This window comes from Echeneis naucrates, chromosome 23, assembly GCF_900963305.1.
Source record: "Echeneis naucrates chromosome 23, fEcheNa1.1, whole genome shotgun sequence".
NCBI classification, from domain to species: domain Eukaryota; kingdom Metazoa; phylum Chordata; class Actinopteri; order Carangiformes; family Echeneidae; genus Echeneis; species Echeneis naucrates.
This window is the reverse complement of record NC_042533.1, coordinates 15,959,362-15,980,303: the sequence shown is the minus strand read 5'-3', so window position 1 is coordinate 15,980,303 and position 20,942 is coordinate 15,959,362. Positions and strand designations below refer to the sequence as shown.

Sequence of the window (20,942 nt, the reverse complement as noted above, 5' to 3'; positions counted from 1 at the left end):
TGAATAGGGATGCACCGATACCAGGCATGAGTACTCTTACTTATAAAATTTCCAACGATACCACTTTGCGGCAGCATGTGCTTTACAGCGCTTGACTGCATACTGGGAAGTGAGAAGTCATGTCAGCAGAATGGAACTATTTTCAGGTGAATGAGAGTGACAAAAACAAAGCAAACTGCAAATTATGTTGAGCAAAACTATCGAGAGGAGGGGCAAAATCTACCGCTTACAACACAAGCAACTTAAACATTTGAAGTGAGACTGCCACATATACTGTCTGACATTTAACAAACAGTCCGTGTGGCAGTGTCATGTTTAAAGCACTTCTGTTAAATGTCAGTACTCAGTATATGACTGACATTCAACACTAATGTTGAATGTCAGTATATGACAATTTTGTTAAATTTGTGTTTGTCATACGTTTCACTGCAGTACAGTCACCCATGTAAGAAAAATCATACTGAGGAATGTTGTTGAAATAGCAGATATCTGTGGGAAAAAAAAAAAAAAAGTAACTATGTGTAATGGTGCAAGTACTCAGTATCGGTAAGGATTCAAATGCAAGTATTTGTACACTACTTGTTTTGGAAAAAAGTGGTATTGATGCATCCCTAGTCCTGAACCACCTCAGACGACTCCTGGTGCAGAGTGCGATGGACCCTCTACAGTTTGCATACAGACCTGGAATTGGTGTGTTCATCACCAACTTTGTCGAATGATGTGAACAGAACCACCTAAACATTAATGCCAGTAAGACAAAGGGGGTGGTGATTGACTTCAGCAGGAAGCCCCTCCGAACTGTGCCAGTGAACATCCAGGGTCTGGACATAGAGATTGTGGAGGAGTACAAATATCTGGATGATCACCTATCCCATTTGCCATCTTTTATGCAGTGTTTTGCTGGAGCAGTGGAAGTTCAGAGAGGGACAGTAAAAGGCTTAACAAGCTGGTCAGAAGAGGCAGATCTGTCCTGGAATGCTCTCTAGACTCCATTGAGGAGGAGGGTGAAACAAGGTTGTTGGTCAAACTGACATTCATCATGGGCAACCCCTCCCACCCCCTTCATGACATTGTGGGTGAACTAAGCTCTGTTTCTGAGATGTAGACACTAAATATCCTTTGAGACCACTCTTCACAGCTACTGATATTACACTAATAAAATTTTCTCTTTCAAAACCATTCCCCCATATAGCCTGTGAACCTGGATTAAGTGGGGATGGGTGGGATACAAGGCAAATGTCTCCATCACAAAGTCAAAGTAGATGAGCTTTAAACCAGTTTTGATGTTGGATCATTACTCCTGAACTTACCCCCTGAGAGAGGTGGTAAGTCTGGTTGTATTTCCACATGCGCTCCAACACCAACTCCACTGTATCTGGATCAGGGCTGTCGACATGGAAGTCGACCTGCATGAGAGTGGCCATTCTGGGCAGCAAGCCTGGGATTTGCTCCAGCTGCTGACGGGCATGATCCACGCGGTAGGTCCAAGCATGATCCACCAGGAAAACACTGCAGGAAGACAGAGGAGGCAATAAGACAAGTTTGTCAGTTTGGCTCATTAATCCCTGCTCCCTCTGCTTTCATCATTCCTTATGGTTAACCATAAAATGAACATTAAATTTATAAGATAAAACATTGTGTTGGAAAATTATTTGCACTCAATCCCACCTGATGAAGTGAGTACGCCAGCCCCATCAACTGGGTACTCTATCACTGAGATGTGTCAGCAAACCTGGCCCAGTAACTAGACATGATTAAGTGCATTGCAGGAAGCATCAGCCCAATCAACCTGGTGACTACGTAATTAAGCCTCAACCTTGTTAGGTGTGCTTCACATAAAGTTCAAAAAAAGTCTGTGATGATATATATATATATATATATATATATATATATATATATAGAGATGCTGTCACATAACGGTATTTATTATATCCTATTTTATTATTTTGGTGCTGCATAACATTTCCTTCATTGAACAAGGTATTTCAACCCTCTATTCACTCACCTGGTTGGATCTGAAGCTTGAAGCCCACTGTCACGGGTCACAACCACTTTACAGTGGACCACCGGCCCAGGATTTTCCTTACTCTTTTTCTCCTCCTCATTCTCTCCATTGTCCTCTTCTTCTTCTACCTGGATATGCATGATTCCGAAAACTTCTCCAGCATCATAGACCTGTGATGAACAAAAACATTTAGTCTCTCTATTCATCACACTCCATTGAAGAACTGGTCGATTTGAGGTTTGCTTGCCTGTCATCTTCAGGACAGGACACTAAGAAAGCTGATCTAACGAGTCAAGAATGTTGTCAGTTCTGCTTCTTCTGCTTATAACAAACAACACAAAGCCGCGTATGTTGACTGTATTTTTAAACGTCTTCAGCGTGTGATTCTCACAGTTCACCTGCTACAAATGACGCGAGTCAAGTACACAGATGGAGAGGCGTTAATAAGATATATGCCCGTGAATTTTTGTGAAAAGCTGCCGTTTATCCGCGCCACGACTATGATAACAATAACTAAGAGAGCTGTGATGAATGAGACGTGAAGTGTTTGACGCAGTGCCGCATCCAGGCCGGGTGCCGGTAAATTGGACACAGACCTCGCCAGTGATCTTGCGGTGTAGACTCCTCCAGTAAATCTGGGGTACTCCAGAGGACCGCAGGGCCCCTGCGTGAAATGCGACGAAGGCGCCAAACTCCTCATCCTCGTCTCCATTCATTACAATCTGCGCCGACACTACTCACGTGGAGGCTCACTGGACAAACCCGGAAGAAGTGGGAATGGCTTCAGTGCCAGCAGTGCATTGTGGGAAATTTTTAAAGGCGAAAACCCCGAGTATTCGTTTCTAGAACAGCAGATTTGAGTTAGTTAGATCAACTCGGAGTAGTTTCACCCGGAGTTTAGCGTGTGCACCGCAACTCTAAAAAGATCAATGGAGCCCCGATTCGACGAGCCACCATGGCAACGGGGAACAGGAGGCCCGGTATTTCACCCCGCCAGAGATGGAAATCTTAATGCGCTCATACGGCATGTTTGAACATGTTTTTAGAAATAAATGCAACACTGCGGCTGTAAAAGTGAGGGAGACGGCGTGATTGCTGCTCGGGTCGATGCATACATTTAAATTGGGCTGACCAAACGTCCTCTTTTCCCGGACATGTACACTTTTTACGTCCCGTTCAGGGTGTCCGGGTTTTTTTTTATTAACTGAAGATAATGTCCCGTTTTCTTTCTGTGTGTGCCACCCCTCCCCCGGTTGTCATTGTTTGGGTTAGCGTGTGTGACGTAATCCTCGGGAGGCTGCCCTGTGGGCGGATCTCCAAAACTCACAAATCAAATTACGGATCAAACTGTCCAGAACTGTGATTAGTTTTTGGCTGCTTGATTGGTTGCGGTAAGCGTATCAAGTCATTTCCGGTCACTGGTGATTGTGCTTTGTGTCACTTTGTGTGTCATCTGCTATTCTTTTCTATTCACTCGATTAATCCAATAGCAAACTGTTGTCACACTAACACTGGTATAGAATTCAATATCCCTCCTGTTGCAACCGAACTTGCTATGCTCCTATCATGGTTGCTGTCCCAAAGTCCGAATTAATGCGAAGACAAGTAGACCGGGTGAGGATAAACACTTCTTTATTCAACTATCGTTGGAGAGCATTACATGCAAGCGCCGTGTGTGAAAATGCTCTGAACAACAAAGAGAGGTCCCCGTCTTTTGTAGCCCCTGGATCCCCCTATTCTCTGGTTTATTATCCTATTATGAAGTTGTTTTTCTGTGTTCGAATGACAGTGAGTCTTTGCAGTTCTCGGGTCTCCCCCCCTTTTTCTTGTTCAGAGCAGTTTTCTCAAGGCCATGATTGCGTAAGCTGTTCTGCTTTGCTGTTACACTACCAGATTATGATTCAAACATATTATATGAATTCCCCACAATTCCCCCTTTTGATCTCTAATAAAAGATCAAAAAAAGGCTCCTCGGAACTGTTCTTCTTGCGCCACGGCTACTGCCCCATTGGTGTCTAGCAGCATATTTGGGTGTCAGAACAAATCTGTGTGGTTGTAGCTTAGCACGCTATGTGTCGGAGGAGGAGGAGCGCTGTTTCACCTACCCCTCATCTTGGTCTTCTGGGTACAAGGGTAGACTACCTTGTCCCGGCGGACCACTCCAGAGGATTATTCTGCCTCTTTGCCGGAGTGGTCTGTTTCAGAACCAGCCGGTTCTGTGCACGTTTCTTGTAGGTCTCATTGCACTTCTGCAACCGTCCTGAAGGGTTCCTCTGCCGCTGCGCACTGACTCCAATGGTACCAGGTGTCACCTTTGCCCTTGAGTCTTACTGCATGTGATGTTCTCTCTGTCACCTGGAAAGGACCCGTCCACCTGGGCTCAGTCCACTTTCTTTTCAGCACGACCCACTCTTGATCCGGAATGACTGCTGCCTGGTTTCCTGAGCGCTGCTCACAGACCTGCTTAGAGAAAGCGGACAACAATGTTTATAATTCAGCAAAATAAGCTTTCGGAGGTCTGTTTTCCGCCTCCTCATTCCAGGAGCCTGAGCTTGAGATCCAGGGAAACTCGAACTCGAACGGAGTGAACCCGGTACTGGCATTTACGGCTGACCTTATAGCCATTAGTGCTAGTGGTAATGCAGTGACCCAATTCATTCCAGTCTGTGCGTAGATTTTGGCTAATTTGTTTTTTACGGTTTGGTTCATTCGTTCCTTCAGTCTGCACTCATCTTTAATGCTTCTACTACCGCCCTTACTTCTGCTCTCTGTGCAGACTGTGCTCCTTTCAACTTTTCTGCCTTTCTCACAGTGAACTGTCCTGCTTGTTCCTGCGCAACTGCATATCCTGCTTTTAACCTTTCCTTCTCATCCCTATAACAACATCCGTCTGTGTATAGGTTCACTCCTCCTTCTAAGGGCTCAGCTTGTAGATCTGGTCTGACTTTCTTTTCCTTTGCTACCTGTTCCTCGCACATGTGTGGCTCTCCTACCCCTATCTTCTCTGCCATATTGATTCCCTCGTGTGTATGCGATGTTGGGGGCATCCAGCACTCTGCTCAGTTTCTGTTGTTGCAGCGAAGTTAACGTAAATACCTGAGAGTGTACGTATGCTACTACACTATGTGCCGTTAGGACTTTCAGGGAGTGTCCCGTGACTGTATGGGCGGTTCTCTGAATTAACTTGGCCAAATCTGCTGCATGCTGTGTACATTGCGGGTGTCATTGTTCCATTCTGTCTAGCATTACGCTCACATACATCAAAACTCCCCCCCCCCCCTTTTTTTTTTCTGGGACAGGACACCATTCACTCATCCTCCTGTTCCAGAAACATCGAGGAAGAATGGGCAGCTATAATCTGGGGTAGCCAGATCCGCAGCAGTAGCCAGAGCCTGTTTTAATGCAATAAAGGACTGCTCTGCTTCTTGAGACCGTCAAGAACGGAGGTTCTTCATTCCCTGCTCCCGAATACAGGCTCTCAGGGGCTGGGTTAACCCGGTGTAGTTGGGGAAATACTGACGGCTGTACCCCATGAGCCCTAGGAACGACAACATGTCTTTGACCTTCTGCGGCCATGGATGGTGCAGGATAGTGGTTCTGTGTGCTGGTGAGAGATTGCCCCCCTTAGTACACAAGTACACAACCTAGGAACGTGACCTGTTTACGGGTCACCTGAAGTTTCGACTTACTGACCTTAAAACCTGCCCTAGTCAAGCAAAACAACAATAGTTTCCTTGAAAGTGAATGAAAAGATATCCCTGCGATCTTCCGCTAAGGGAAGACAGAAAAATGCGTTAGCCAAATCAATACAGGTGAAACACTCATGCGAAGGGGCCAGGTTAGTCAGGACCACATAGGGATTAGGCACTGGTACGGTTGGAGTCACTAAAATGTCATTAATGGCGCACAGATCGTGTGCCATTCTGTATTTAACTGTGCCTTTCTTTTTGCCTGGCAGAATGGGAGTGTTCCAAGCAGACACAGAAGGTTCCAATACGCCCTGTGATATGAGGCCCTGAATGGTTTCTGCAATGCCCTCCTCTGCTTGGGGCTTGTGGGGGTACTGATTGATCCACACTGGATCAGAGGTGCTAACCTCAAAAGTTAATGGTTCCCATTGTACCAGTCCCACATCTGCGCCTATAGGGACTCTGATAGATAGTCAATGATAGACGCAGCCTCAGGGTGATCTGTTCTTTCTCTTCCCTGAAACCGGGAGACCTGGGCCTCCTCCAGAACTGAGCTATCTACTGCTTCTACTTGAATTAAGTATATGTTGGCTCTAGCCGAATAGAGTACTCTGCGAATGTCTGTGATAACCCAATCATCCTGTGCTAATGCTAGTTTTACCATTCCACCCAATTCTTTAGCCTGATGTTTAGGATGTAAAGCTAGAGACACATGTGGGGCGGCCTCCTCCGACATCTGATACTACTGCAATTGTTCTGGTGTCAGGGACACGGCTGCTGCCACTCCCACAGGAGTGACGTATATGTTTCGGGTGGTGATCTGCCAGTCCTTCCCCTCTAATTGTTCTCGGAACCTTTCCTGGAACCATTCTTTTTGGTTACGATCGTAAAACAATGTTACGTGTGGAGGATCAGGGGGAGGCATGTAAGGCTCGAGGGACGCGATCCAGGGCTTCCACCTCATGAACGCTGAGAGAATGCCACGGTGCTCAGTAGTTTCAGGTTTCAGCATTGCCCAGTAGATGTCCGCATAGGAACCTTGCATTGGCTGGAGGAAATAACTGCCTTGTTTAGAGGGGTTCCTGGAACAGGGCAACTCAGTCCCATCTAGTAAAGTCACCGTGAGTCCATCTGGTCTACACATTATGGATGCCCCTAGTTTTATCGACAAGTCTCTGCCTAGGAGATTGACAGGCAGGGTTGGAGAGTAAATGAACGGATGTATGAGGCTTTGCTTCCCCATGGTAGTTAACAATGGCAGAGATTGTGATTCCCATCCATGACGGTGGTAGTTTGGTCTGACAGTGCAGCTGGTCGAGAGGTGTTCATAGTGGAGCACGTTGCGCCGGTATTGACCAGAAATGGCAGCACCTGTTTGTTGACTAAGACGGGTAGCATCGGGTCTGCTGTTAAGATGCCACCCAAGTCTCTCTGTGGGGTGTGTCACTGGGCATGGGATGACCAGGACTGGCCACTGGAAGCTGACATTTGGCGGACAGGACCATGCCCACCGCCTCCACGCCCAGAGTGCCCTCGAGGTGTGATCTGACGATATCCTGTGCCTCGTCCCCATGACCTGTGCGGACATTCACGAGCCCAATGCCCTTCTTGCCCTTTGCCCTTCGCAGTAGTAACACCGGTCATTGCTCCCTCCTCCCGAGAAGTTGCCTCGGCCGCCCCGACCTCTGAACCCCCCACGCCCCCGATTATAGGGTGGGTTTGATCGTAACGGCCTGTCGGTACAACTTTCTCTGGAGCCCTGGCTTAACAGGGTGTGCACCGGTGTAGTGGATACACTTATCTTTACATTTATCTAGAAAATCTCTGGGGTTTGGCAATTTTCCCACTTAAATTTAGGTACTGCCGCTGCGATGGGCAGGGGGTATTTTGTCCTTATGCTATTGACAGTAATGGCATGGCTAACCCTGGGCCCTCATGTCAAACAAGTTAGTCGGGTAGCTTTCTTCCACCTGAGAAACATTAGGAAAATCAGAAACATCCTTTCTCAGGATGATGCAGAAAAACTAGTCCATGCATTTGTAACTTCTAGGCTGGACTACTGTAACTCATTACTATCTGGATGTCCAAACAAATCTCTAAAAGGCCTTCAGTTGATTCAGCATGCTGCTGCACAAATATTAACAGGAACTAGGAAAAGAGATCATATCTCTCCTGTGTTAGCTGCTCTTCATTGGCAGCCAGTAAAATATAGAGTAGAATTCAAAATCCTTCTGTTCAAGCTCCATCATATCTCAGAGAGCTCATAGTTCCTTACTGTTCTAGCAGGCCACTCCACTCTCTCTAGATGGAGGTTTACTTGTGGTTCCTAGAGTCTCCAAGAATAAATCTTGAGGCAGGTCATTCAGTTATCAGGCTTCTCTTCTATGGAACCAACTTCCAGTATTGGTCCGGGGGGCGGACTCTTTAGTAATTTTCAAGACCAGGCTTAAAACTTTCCTGTATGACAGAGCTTATAGTTTAAAAGTTAAAGTCCTCTACTCTTTAGCTATGCTGCTGTAGTCCTAGGCTGCTGGGGGAAGGACTGAGCTTCTCTCTCTCTCTCTCTCCCTCTCGCTGTCTGTCTCTCCCTGTCACCCTCTCTCCCCCTCTCCCTCTTTCTCTCTCCCTCCCTCTCGCTTGCTCTCCTTTCCTCCCCCCTTGCATGCGCTGATAAGAACCATCCTTCTTAAAAAACACAGTTTCACCCAGTTCTAAGCATTTATACTGCATTTACTAACCATGTTCTGCCAAAGTCTCTGTCTCTCCCAGTTCCTCTCCTCTCTCTCCCTGTCCTCATCCTGCAGGTGGTGACTCATCGCCAGCCCATGTTCCTGCAACATCTGCTGGTCCCATATTTCATGAATTCTGTACTACAGCTCAACTCCATGAACTTCATGCAGCAACATGTTCCTGCCTACACCCCCCCCTCCAATTCCTATCTCTCTCTCTCCCACTTCAAGGAAGTTTTTCCTTGCCACTGTTGCCAAGTGCTTGCTCATCGGGGGATCTGTTGGATCTCTTTAAATAAATTTATTAGGAGTTTGGTCTAGACCTGCTCTATATGTAAAGTGCCTTGATGTAACTTTGTTATGATTTGGCACTATACAAATAAATCTGATTTGATTTTGAAATCTGATTTGATTCATGTTGCTTGGATCATGATGTCAATGAGTCATTGTATGTGTCCCTTTGCTCGTACAGTCTCTCCTCTTTCCCCTAACTTCTGGTGTATATGCTGTGGCAATTGTCCTGATGCCCTGTCTGTCTTTGTCTGTCCCTGGCTTCCCCCCTCACTGGGTGGCACAGATGGTCCAGCCTGCCCTCCGGTATTGACCGGCAGCTGATCCATAAAAACTTCTCCCCCTGAAACCCTTAATACTGGGTATAACCCTGGCTGGGCTCCGCCTCCTTTAACATTCCCCGGTGGGGGAGTGTATGGAGGGGGCTCAACTTTCTTTTTGAACTTGCCTGTTTCATTCTATGTTCTACACCAGCACCATACTCCGGCGTTCATCCACCATTTCCTTTCTTTTTCCGCCCCTTTCCCTTTTTCTTTTTTTTCTCTTCCACTTTGTTTTTCCCCATGATGCTCGCCTTTTCTTCCTCTTGCTTTGCCCTATCCCTCTCCTCCTTGCACTCTTTTTCTGTTTTCCAAATTACTCTGCCTAATGGTTCTATTTCCGTACTATCTTTGCCAGCCTGTTTCAAATTTCTCTCATTTCTTTTTCAAATTCTTCCTTCTTTTTCTTTTCTTTATCTGATATTGTAGCGGCTGCTGATATTACCATTTGAATTACCATCAGCAGCGGCTTCCAGATTGGTGGTCCCCACTCGTCATCATCTATTTCCCTGTCCAATTCACCGTCCATCCTGCTTAGTCTCTCAGCCGGTCAGTTGGTATGACACTTTCGTTCCGAGTAACTGACCCTTCTTCTACCTGCTCAGTGTAGCCAACCAGTTTGTATAACAATTACGTTCTGAACAACTGGTCCTTGACCTCTACTGACACTGTTTATGTTATCACCGTTAGGTTTCCACAGTAGTCAGTTTCAGTCTACTCTACACCTTACAGATGTCAGACCACTGAGAGACTTCCCACCTTTGCGTTCTCAGGCTTCCCCCCCTTCCACAGTAGTTAGTTTCAGTCTGACTCTACACCTTACAGATGTCAGGACGCTGAGAGACTTCCCGCCTTTGCAGCTCCCAGGTCCCCCCCCCCCCTTTTTCTTGTTCAGAGCACTTTTCTCAAGGCCATGATTACATAGGCTGTTCTGCTATGAATTCCCCACACTCCCCTTTCCTAAACTTATAGCCAATTCTGTTGCTCTGCGAATCAAACTACACGATTAGCAATGTCCTCTAGCTCTCTCTCCACTCTCTCTTCCTCCTTATCCCTCTCCTCTCCTGTACTGTGTGCGTCGTGTCTAGCTATTCTTCTGCTTCCTTTTACGATAGCACCTCTTGTCATAGATGCAGGAAGATTGTAGAAATGGAGGCGAAAATTAGCGAATTAGAGTCGCAGCTCCACACCATAGCTAGCCCAGCCAATGCTAGTGTAGCTAGCCGCCCCCTTCAGCCTTTTGCCGACCTAGACCAGCTCCTACGGCAGCCAATATCTCTCCACCCCCCCACCCACTGGTTGGCGATTCTATTGTGAGGAACGTGAAGTTAGTGACACTGGCGGCCATAGTTAAGTGTAATACGGGGGCCAGAGCAGACGACATCCAGTCTTATCTGAAACTGCAGGCTAAGGGTAAATGTAAATATAGGTACGCTGAAACCTTTAGAGGAGGTGTATACACATACGACTGCGAGCCAACTTCATTCACTTCAGTAGACAACTTTATTGAGTCCTCCTTCAACAACACAACATAATCAAGGTTCCTACCTGACGTATAGGACCTGACACTACATCCCCCTTTCTGAAAAGGAGCTTTACCTGTAGAGACGCACAAATGAATAAATTGAAATCTATTATGAAAAACTGTTTTTTCCAAACTCGGTGGGCTCCTCCACCTTTGAGATGACTCCCTGTTGGTCCATACGGTGACGCTCCTCTATAATCTTTGGAAGGAGAGGAAGGGAGATGCGCCTGGCGAACGGCTTTGCTTCAGGTTTGAGTACGATGTTGTACTCACCCTCCATTTTGCCAAGGCCGGAGAAAAGTTTGGGAATCTCTTGTTTTATAGTCTCTGTGGAGTCAAGGCTGATGTTGTCCAGCCTGGCAACCAGCTGCAATGTCGTGGCAGGCAGGCTAAGCAGTGGTGTGCTCAGCCCCTTCACAACATAGATGTCCTCTTTCACAGTTAAGTGTCTTTTAGTGACAGTGGCTGTGAACTTGCCCTTTACTTTGAGAGTGGTTCTTCCTGGCCCCTTTAGGATCTTTTCCACCCTCTCCAGTCTGCTGAAGAGGCCATGAGCATACAATGTTTCTGGAACTGCGAACACATCTGCACCAGTGTCAATTTTGAACACTGTTTCTTGATTGTCCATTTTTATCTTTATCATCCAGGGGCTGCTATCTGAATCAGCTGTTAGTGAGCCCAGGAAAGCAAGCGTTGTCATCTACAACCTCTGTTGCTGCAATGTTAACTTGTATGTATGTATTTTTTTTGGTTGGCTAACTCTTGCATAATGTCCCTTTTCCTGCAATGGTTGCATGTTGCTTCCCTCGCTGGACAATGTTGCAGATTATGTCCACCTGTGTGTCCACATCTTTTGCATTGTCTGTCCTGTGCTTTCTTAAATGTCTGTCTGGGCTGAGTTCTGGCTTTCTTTGATCTTGCTCCGCTACGTTGCTGCGCGTGCATATTATCCAGCTGTGTGTTTGGAATGTCAGCTTTAAAGTTAGTCTTTAGCATCTCTTGTTGCTTTTTCACCTGTTCGCTTTGTTTAACTCTGATAACTGCTCTCTCTGAAGTCAGTTCAGGATCCATTTGCAATTGTTCGGACAAGCATTTGTCTCTGAGACCTACTACTAGTCTGTCTCTCACAATCTCGTCGTGTAGACAGTGCAAGACAGTGCAGCGCGGTGATTAAGCAGTCGGCTGACTCGCCTGTCTCTTGCAGCCACTGATTAAACTTTGCTCTCTGGAAGATCGCATTCTTGCGCGTAATGGAGTGTGCGTCTAATCTCCCCTTGACGTTAACATACTCACTTGCCTCTTCTGGGCTGAGATGTCGGGAAATCAATATATCTTCGGCTTCCTCTCCCATTGTATATATCAACGCATTGACTTTCATTAGCTTGTGTTTCAAGACCGGAGGCAATACGAAACCTGTCGAATCTATTTATCCATTTCAGCCAGTCCTCTGCCTTGAACGTCAATTTCTCCGGTGGGGAAACTTGAAACTAAGACATGTTCCCGCGTCTCTCGTTAGCATCATCTCGTTAGCCTCTCCACGAGCCTTCATTTACGTACGCATAACTGCAGCCAGACACTGAAAAGTATGGATTTCGAAACACCACCAATTAAATTACTGTTTTTCCTCCTAACACTTCTGAGACCATGTTCAGTTGTTCTGTCGGTACACTGAAACCTTTTGAGGAGGCGTATACATATACAGCAAAGGCGTATACAGTAAAGCCACTCAACTTCTCCAGTCGGAAGTCACAAAAATGAATGTGGAATTGGTGTGCAAGTTTTCCAAAACGATGTTGGACACTGTAGTTTTTCTCTGGCCCCCTCCCCACTAGTGATGACATGTACAGCCGCATGTCGTCATTTAACCGCTGGCTGTTGAGGTGGTGTCCTGAAAACAATGTGGGCTACATAGATAACTGGAAGACTTTCTGGGGGAGACCTGGTCTGATTAGGAGAGATGTTGTCCATCCCACTGTGGACATTTCTAGGAATATGGCCAATTTTATTAGAAAGCCAAAACCCTGACAACCCCAAGTTGAGACTGAAATATAACTGAAACCTGGCAGGATGAGTATGTTAGTCTTACCGAAGCTACACCCCCGACTCATGTTAATTTTCATATCCCTCTTACCATAGGTGGAGAAGGAGGGGCGGCTGCGATGACTACGATATTTCAATCAAGCTTATTAATCAACCCTAGACCAAAATCTTGCTGTAGGTGTTTCGAAAGACTGACTCTTAGTCTCCCAAAAACTCCCAAAAAACAGGTAAAAAAACAGTTCTGATAGAATCATTATATTGAGAGATTTCAATATACATGTATACTGTGTGCACAATTATCAGGCAATTGTATTTTTGAGGATTCATTTTGTTACTGTACAACTATAGTGATCTTGGTCAATCCAAAATGTTAACAAACCCTCAAATCTGAACAATTAAGTAGTAAAAGTGAAGTTCTGGCTTTCTTAAGAGAATATCTATATGTACACCATTATTAGGCAACTATTACTGTGCAGAATTATTATGCAATTTTAAATGAAAAACAAAGATTTTCCCATCTCACTTGTTTATTTTCACCTGTTAATGTGAGACTAATAAACAAACTCAAAATTTACAAATAAACATTTCAGAAATTCAAAAAACAAAAAACCCTCAGTGACCAATATAGCCATCCTTCTTTTCGATAACAGTTACAAGCCTTCCATTCACGTTTTCACATTTTAGTATTTCATCTTTAAGGCCTTTACTGGCCAGCCACACAGTGGAGTCGAGTGTTGTCTTGCATAAAATCAAAGTCTTCTTGAAAGACGCAGACTTTTTCCTCTACCACTACTTGAAGTAAGTATCTTCTAAAAATTGGCAGTAGATCTGAGTGTTAATTCTGAGTCCATTTTCAACCCAAAAAGATTCAGATATTTCTTGGCCCATTTTGACGTTTCTTATGTGTCTTGTTCAGAGGTGGTCGGGTTTCAACCTTTCTTACCTTGGCCATGTCTCTGAGCTTCATGTTTGATTCTTCTCAAATCTGTGGTAGTTAATTTGCGTCTTTTCTTCTTGACACGTTTCTTGTGACCCTGTTGACTATTTGCAACAAAACGTTTGATGGTTCTGTGATCACACCCCAATATCTTAGACATTTCAAGAGTGCTGCATCCCTCTGAAAGACTATAACAATTTTTGACTTTGTAGAGTCAGTTAAATCTCTTTTTTGGCCCATTTTTTCCTAAGGAGAAGAATCAGCCCAATAATTATGCACACCTTGATATAGGGTGTTGATCTCCTTAGGCCACACCCTCCATCGTCACTTAAATATGCATCACCTGATATGCATTAAATCCAATAAGCATTCAAGTTTATACAGCTTGGAGTTGGAAATTATGGATAAAATGATGATATGGTCAAAATAATCACTTGCCTAATAATTGTGCACACAGTGTAGATGTAGAAAGTGACAGCCTTGGTTCTGGGTTTCTTTCCCTACTAGACTCAACTGGCTTTTCCCGGTATGTGAATGAACCCACTCACCACTACAATCATGTCCTTGACCTTGCTTTAACATATGGCATTGAAATTGACAAGTTAACAATTCTTTTGACCGACCATTACCTTATTACATTTGAGTTTACTTTAATTGGCTGTACAGCATCGAGGAATAAATTCAGCTATAGAAGATGTTTATCTAGCACTATGGCCACACTGTATTCAAATCTTCATGATGCCGCCCCTCTCCAAAGAAAGTAATCAAACAGAGGAGGCTGGCTCCGTGCTATAGTTCCCAATTTTCATTAATTTCATTTCCTTTCATTCCAGTAAGTTGGAAGTGTCTCACCAAGTCTGGAAAGATAGCTTAAAACATATAAAAAAGCTCTCAGCAGTGCTAGAAGTTCATATTACTCAGCACTAATAGAAGAAAACAATAACAACCCCAGGGTTCTTTTCAGCACTGTAGCCAGGCTGACAGAGAGTCATAGCTCAATTGAACCAGTGATCCCCGTAGCTCTCAGCAGCGATTAATTTATGGGCTTTTTAAAGACAAAATGATCACAATCACAGAAAGAATTCATCAGCTCTTACCTACAATCTGACAATAATCTTCTACTGAATACAACAACTCCTGAATCAACTGCAACGCCTATTGCACATCTGAAATAATTCTCATCTCTGAATCTCTCAGAGCTAGCTTCTATGGTCTCATCATCCAGATCATCAACCTGTGTATTAGACCCAGTACCAGCTAGCCTCTTTAAAGAGATTTTTTTTACTTAATTGAGCCGTTCATTCTAGATCTGATTTATTTGACCTTATCTTTGAGTTATGTACCTCAGACTCTTAAGCCCACAGTCATCAAACCCCAGCTTAAAAAGCCAAATCTTGATCCATATGTTTTGGCCAACTATATGACACATATTCCATTCATTTCTAAAATCATTGAGAAAGCAGTAGCAAACGAATTACACAACCACCTGGATGGGAACGGTTTGCTTGAAGAGTTTCAGTCAGGATTTAGAGCCCATCGTAGCACAGAAACATAGCTGGTTAAAGTCTCCAATGATATTCTAAGGGCTTCAGACAAGGGATCAGCCTCCATACTTCTCCTCTTAGATCTTAGTGCTGCATTCGACACCATAAATCATAATATTTTACTACAGAGACTGGAACATGAAATTGGCATTAAAGGAACTGTGCTAAGGTGGTTCAAATCCTATTAATCAGATAGACATCAGTTTGTTCATGTTAACAACAGCTCCTCCTCATGGACTGTAGTCAATTATGGAGTCCCACAGGGTTCGGTACTTGGACCAATCCTCTTTACACTCTATATGCTTCCTCTAGGCAGTATCAGGAGGAAACACAGCATCAACTTTCACTGCTATGCAGAATATACTCAGCTGTACTTATCAATGAACCCAAATGAAGTCAATCAGATAGTCGGACTGCAGACATGTCTTGCAGACATAAAAGTCTAGATGACCCAACATTTTTGACTTCTTAACTCTGACAAAACTGAAGTTATTGTAATCAGCCCTAAGCACCTCAGAGAAACCCTAACTAATCATCTAATCAGTCTGGATGACATTAGTTTGGCTTTCATCTCTGCTGTAAGAAACTCCATCATATCTCAGAGAGATCATGGTTCCTTGCAGTCCTACTAAGCCACTCCGTTTTCTAGATGGAGGTTTACTTGTGGTTCCTAGAGTCTCCCAAGAGTAAATCTGGAGGCAGATCTTTCAGTTATCAGGCTCCTCTTCTATGGAACTCGGACGGACTCTTTAGCAATTTTCAATACCAAGCTTAAAACTTTTTTGTATGACAGAGCTAGTTAAAGTTAAAGTCCATCTACTCTTTAGCTATGCTGCTATAGGCCTAGGCTACTGGTGGAAGGACTGAGCATCTCTCTCTCTTCATCTCTCCCTCTCCTGCAAGAGGTGACCCATTGCCATCCTATGTTCCTGCAACGCCTGCTTCTCCCTTATCCTCATGCATTCTGTACGACAGCATCATCTCCATGAACTTCATGCAGCATCATGTTCCTACCTACACCTGTTTGAATATCCCCCTCTCATGTTCTCATTCTCACCCTACACTACATCCCCTTTGGGGCCCCCCTCTCTCACTCTCTCTCTCTCTCCCACTCTCAACCCAACCGTTTGAGACAGATGGCTGCCCCCCCCCCCCCCACGAGCCTGGTCCTGCCTGAAGTTTCTGCCTCTTAAAGGAAGTTTTTCCTTGCCACTGTCACCTCCTTAAATTATTCTATAAAGAGTTTGGTCTAGACCTGCTCTACATGTAAAGTGCCTTGATCTAACTTTGTTATGATTTGGCGCTATACAAATTAATCTGATTTGATTTAACAAGAAAACAGCAGAAATCGGCGGTGCAGCGGAAGCGTTCAAGATGCCGAAGCACAAATGCACTTTCACAGATGAAAAAATTCCCCCTTTATCGACCCGGTCGGGACATATGAGAGGCTGAGTGCACCGCGAGCAGAGAGAGCTATTATTTTACAAACTGATTTTTCTAACACAGAAGAGACATTATTTTATTCCAGAGATTTTAATATATATTTATATTTACAATTGAGGCACAATAAAGAATGTTCAGTAACCTCTGAGAAGTCTATCTGAATTTCTGTCTTTGAGAGATATTATTTTGTAACATAACAAAATAGGCTATCCATACATATAAACTTTAAATATAATAAAATTATAAGGAATCTTTGAGTAAACTGTGAGTATTCTAGTTTAAATGAAGTCGTTTGCAATCACAATAGGCTACCATTCAAGCAGTTTTCCCTTATAATATTATTATTTTATATTTCTTTATTATTTAATTTTAGCCTATTTATGTAATTTAGGTGCAATCCTGCGGGGGAGAGGCGCACTTAACAGCAGTTTAAGATGAAATATAAAAACATTGTTCAAACAGGTAAGAGGTTACCTCATTTTGATCATGTTTCAATCTGCCTGGTGGAGGCCCCTCACGCCACAACAGACCTTGTAACTGTAAGTAGGCAATACAAGATTTTCCCAAATGTTAGTTTAAGTATACTGAAACATATCACTCATCTAGGATGAAGTGCTTAAAGGAAACTGTGTCTGCTGCCTTTACAGAGGGGGATCCAGAAAGCCCTATAGAGGTAACATCTTGATATGTTGCTGATAGTCTCTTTGCATTCACATTCTTAACATTGTGTGACATTAACCTACGCTGAAGTATTAACATTCTCATCCTATTTAACAGGGTATGGCCTGGCAGCAGCAGGAGGGTCCCTCAACTTCCACTGCACAGATTGACACAATGAGATGGATGTTCAGTAAACATCAGAGGTTCATTCTGTGGAATTCATGTGCAATTGTATCATTCAATCTTGTATTTGTAGGAAATAAAAAAGACCAAATTAAATGTGTATCATGTCTTTATTTCACTGCAGTGTTGGTTATGAATAATAATGGTGTTAAATAAACAAATAAACAAAATCAATGTGATAAATCAGATGGTGACTTAATCTCTGACCATAGTGTGAATTACAGGGGGGTTTGACCCCCACCAATTCCAACTTCATCCCCCCTAAAAGAGGTACAAATAACAGATTGAGGAGATTGAAACCCGGGTTCCTGTTACACCTGGAGAAAATGCTGCGATCCCACAACTGTCATTGTATAATTCACACACTGATTACAGCATATGGGTTAGGGTTAGGGTTATCTGTCTGTGACAGATCTGTCGTCCTGCATAGCTGGCAGGTGGAATGGGTCATCATCAGGGTCTTCAATTTGTAGAGCAGGGTGTTGCTCTCCTCTAATAGTGGCAATATTATGAAGAACACATACCACAATAATATCACAATCTCTCTCAGGGGTCACCCTGATGGTCTGATGACCATCTCCCGACAAATAGTTAATTACCATGTGTGGCTGAAAGAGGGCAGAGTCAGAGAGAAACTCGAAGTTCATTGGGAAAAACCTGATCCCAACCAGGTTAGGTTCATACAGTCTGTTACTATGGTAACTGACCGAGAGCTTAAGTTACTTTTATCTGGGAAACAAGCTTAAGTTACCCCTCTTTCTCTGGTTTGAGTTACCTCCCTTTGTTTCCCACAATTCAGGATTAACAAACTCAGCGTTTCCACGAAACCTGCTTTGTGACAACCTTACTTTCACTTGACACAGAGAAAGCCTTCAACTGCTTCGATCGAAGTGCTTACGCGCTTTGGCTTTGGAAATAATTTTTGCAAATGGGTCAGATTACTTTACACAGAACTCACTACAGAAGTTTTAACCAATTATAAGGTTTCTAGAAGATGCCCGCAAGGAAGCCCTCTATCCCCATTACTGTTTATTCTTGCAACAGAACCACTTGCCGTAGCAATTAGGACACAAACAGATATTCATGGAATTTTGGAAGGTCAAGTGGAACATAAAACAGCTCTTTTTGCTGACAACGTAATTTTGTTTCTTAAAAATTTTAATAGCTTGATCCCAATGCTGTTAGGTCTTAGGTCAATAAGATCTCAAAAGTCTTATTGAGAACTTTGGGAAAATATCTTCTCTCTCTCCTTTATGTCTTTATACAACTGAATCTTATTTTATATTTTTAATGTTTTGCTTATTTAGTGAGGTGGAAAGGGAAGAGAGGGAGAATAGGGAGAAAAGTTTGCTCTGTTTTTTTAATTTAATGATGTCTTGTTTGAATGTAACTTGCAAACAAAACTACTAAAAATACACTTGGAAAAAAAAAACCCTGCTTTTTTACAGCCCCCAGGGTGTGATGAATGCTGTTAAGGGGCGACTCTTATCATCCAGGAAGCCCTGGTGGTATGCTTTTCCCTGGTCCAGGACAGAGAACCACGAGTTCCCACCAAGTGTGTCCAACATGTCCTGTATCCTTGGTATCGGATGACTATCAGGCACTGATTTGCCATTCAGTTTTCTGTAATCACGACAGAGGCAAAAGGTGCCATCTTTCTTGCAGACGTATGCCACAGATGAATATGTGGACCGTGAATGCGTGACCCGGCCCCTATTCAACAAATCCTGCAGGTACTCCTTCACTTCTTTATGAAGGGGTCTTGGGATTGACATGTAAGTCTTTTGTACTGGACTGGTGTCATGGAGTGTAATGTGCATCTTTAAAGAGGGAGTACAGCCTATATCATTACCATCATATGCAAAGGCTCCACATTCCTCCCTCAGCATTGTCTTAGTGACTTTCTGTTGGGCCTCAGGAAGATGGCTGAGGTCAACTGGTGGGTCCCATATCTTCGGCCTCTCAACTCTGGCGCCTTCTGGTGGTGTTTGGCTCAGTGTCTCTTTTTGTTTGTTCTCTTTTGGCTGAAAGTCTGCTGAATACACTGTCTTTACTGTCTCTAAATTTCCAATAACTTTGTGTCAGTCCAGGTAAATGTTGTGGTCAGTAGTGTTGGTCATAGGGACTGGTATGTATGTAACTCTTCTTTGAGGAATACACACCAGCACTTCACTGAGGGACACACCTTCAGGTGGAGGATTGAACATGTCTGGTGCAAACAGCATGTCGTGCCTTCGTGCTTGTGCATCCACATGTGCTCTGACATAGATGGTGGACATTTGGTTCGCTGGCAAGATCACTCTTTTCCCACCAGTGCAGACCACCCCGGTGCCTGGATCTGAGCCACTTTGCACTAGCCTGACCACATTTTGAGCGGTTTTTACAGTAAGGGAGAATGCTTTACTTACTTCTTACTTACTTACTACAATTGTTTTCGTTCTCCTCTTTTCTATGCCTTCTTCCTGTTAATTACAGCTTCAATGATGTTATAGCCTATAATGGGATCACTGGCAACTGCTGGGTCACTGGATACCAGTATCAGAACTTGCAGTTTATGTCGGTCATCATCCAACTGAAAGCTGACCACAATTCAGCCAACATAGGGTATCACCATGTCATTGGCTGCCAGAACTATCAGTGTGTCATCCTCTAACAGCTCCACAAAGGACCTGATCACTGTGTGGGACAAGTGCTGTTCACGCCAGGACTCATTAATGATGCAGGACTGAGCACCTATGTCCCACAACACTTTAACTGAATGATCATCCACATAACAGCAGACCATACACCTTTTTCCAACCAGTCCAACCAGCTGTGATTGGTGCTTGGAGGGCAGGTACTGGACTGTTTTCACTGCCGCTGCTGTGTCTTTGTGCATGTCTCTGGCGATGAAACGCTTACATGTCTCTACTGGCTTTGGGACTCTCTGTCCTGGATTACTGGTGAGCTCGCCGCAGTAGTCCTGGCCTGTTTCCCGACAACAGTCTCTGTGCCCTGCAGCCATGGGAAAATTGGCCAGCTTGCTCGCACTTGAAGCAGTGTGAACAATTTTCACCTACTCCCTCATTTCTGCACTTCTGACAACCTTTTAACCTTTGTTTCCCCACAGGGGGATGATGGTTGGCTTCCACGACAGCGGACAACAACTGTTTCATTTCTGCGCGTAGCTCTTCCATCATCTACTGTATGCTCAAAGTCTGCTCGGTTTTGCTCTCTTTGCCTTTCACAGCTTTGACAGTCACTGTTGTGTTGGGCTCCTTGGACATTGAGGCAACCTTGAATGGGGCAGAGTCAGTTTGAATATCAGAGCTGAGCTCGTGCACCTTGGGGCCTCTAGCAGCAGTGAACCTCTTTGGTTTTTCTTGTTGCTCAATTTCCACCTTTGACACTTCACGCTTCATTCACTTTCTCTATTAGCTCTTCATCTGTGATTTTAACATTATTGAGGTGGGGCAGGATGTTAAAAATTTACAGTCACTCAATAGTCCTGTTTCAATGGACCTGAGAAACTTCTGCTGGATGGTGGCTCGACTATAATGCTCCTCAGCATCTTCATCTTCTCAGCTTTCCATAACA

General features: G+C 44.2%; 1 protein-coding gene across 1 annotated transcript in view; it reads right to left on the bottom strand.

The window, feature by feature from the left end:
• Positions 1 to 11,187, bottom strand: part of ttll12 (tubulin tyrosine ligase-like family, member 12) — a 31,411-nt gene extending 20,224 nt beyond the window's left edge. The window contains exons 1-5 of the mRNA XM_029495727.1: positions 10,680 to 11,187; positions 7,142 to 7,270; positions 2,602 to 2,738; positions 2,006 to 2,175; positions 1,311 to 1,509 (exon numbers count right to left, since the gene is read on the bottom strand). Of these exons, the coding sequence (XP_029351587.1) occupies positions 1,311 to 1,509; positions 2,006 to 2,175; positions 2,602 to 2,738; positions 7,142 to 7,270; positions 10,680 to 11,187 (1,143 nt within the window). The remainder of the gene's footprint in view (positions 1 to 1,310; positions 1,510 to 2,005; positions 2,176 to 2,601; positions 2,739 to 7,141; positions 7,271 to 10,679) is intronic.
• Positions 11,188 to 20,942: the final 9,755 nt, after the last annotated feature.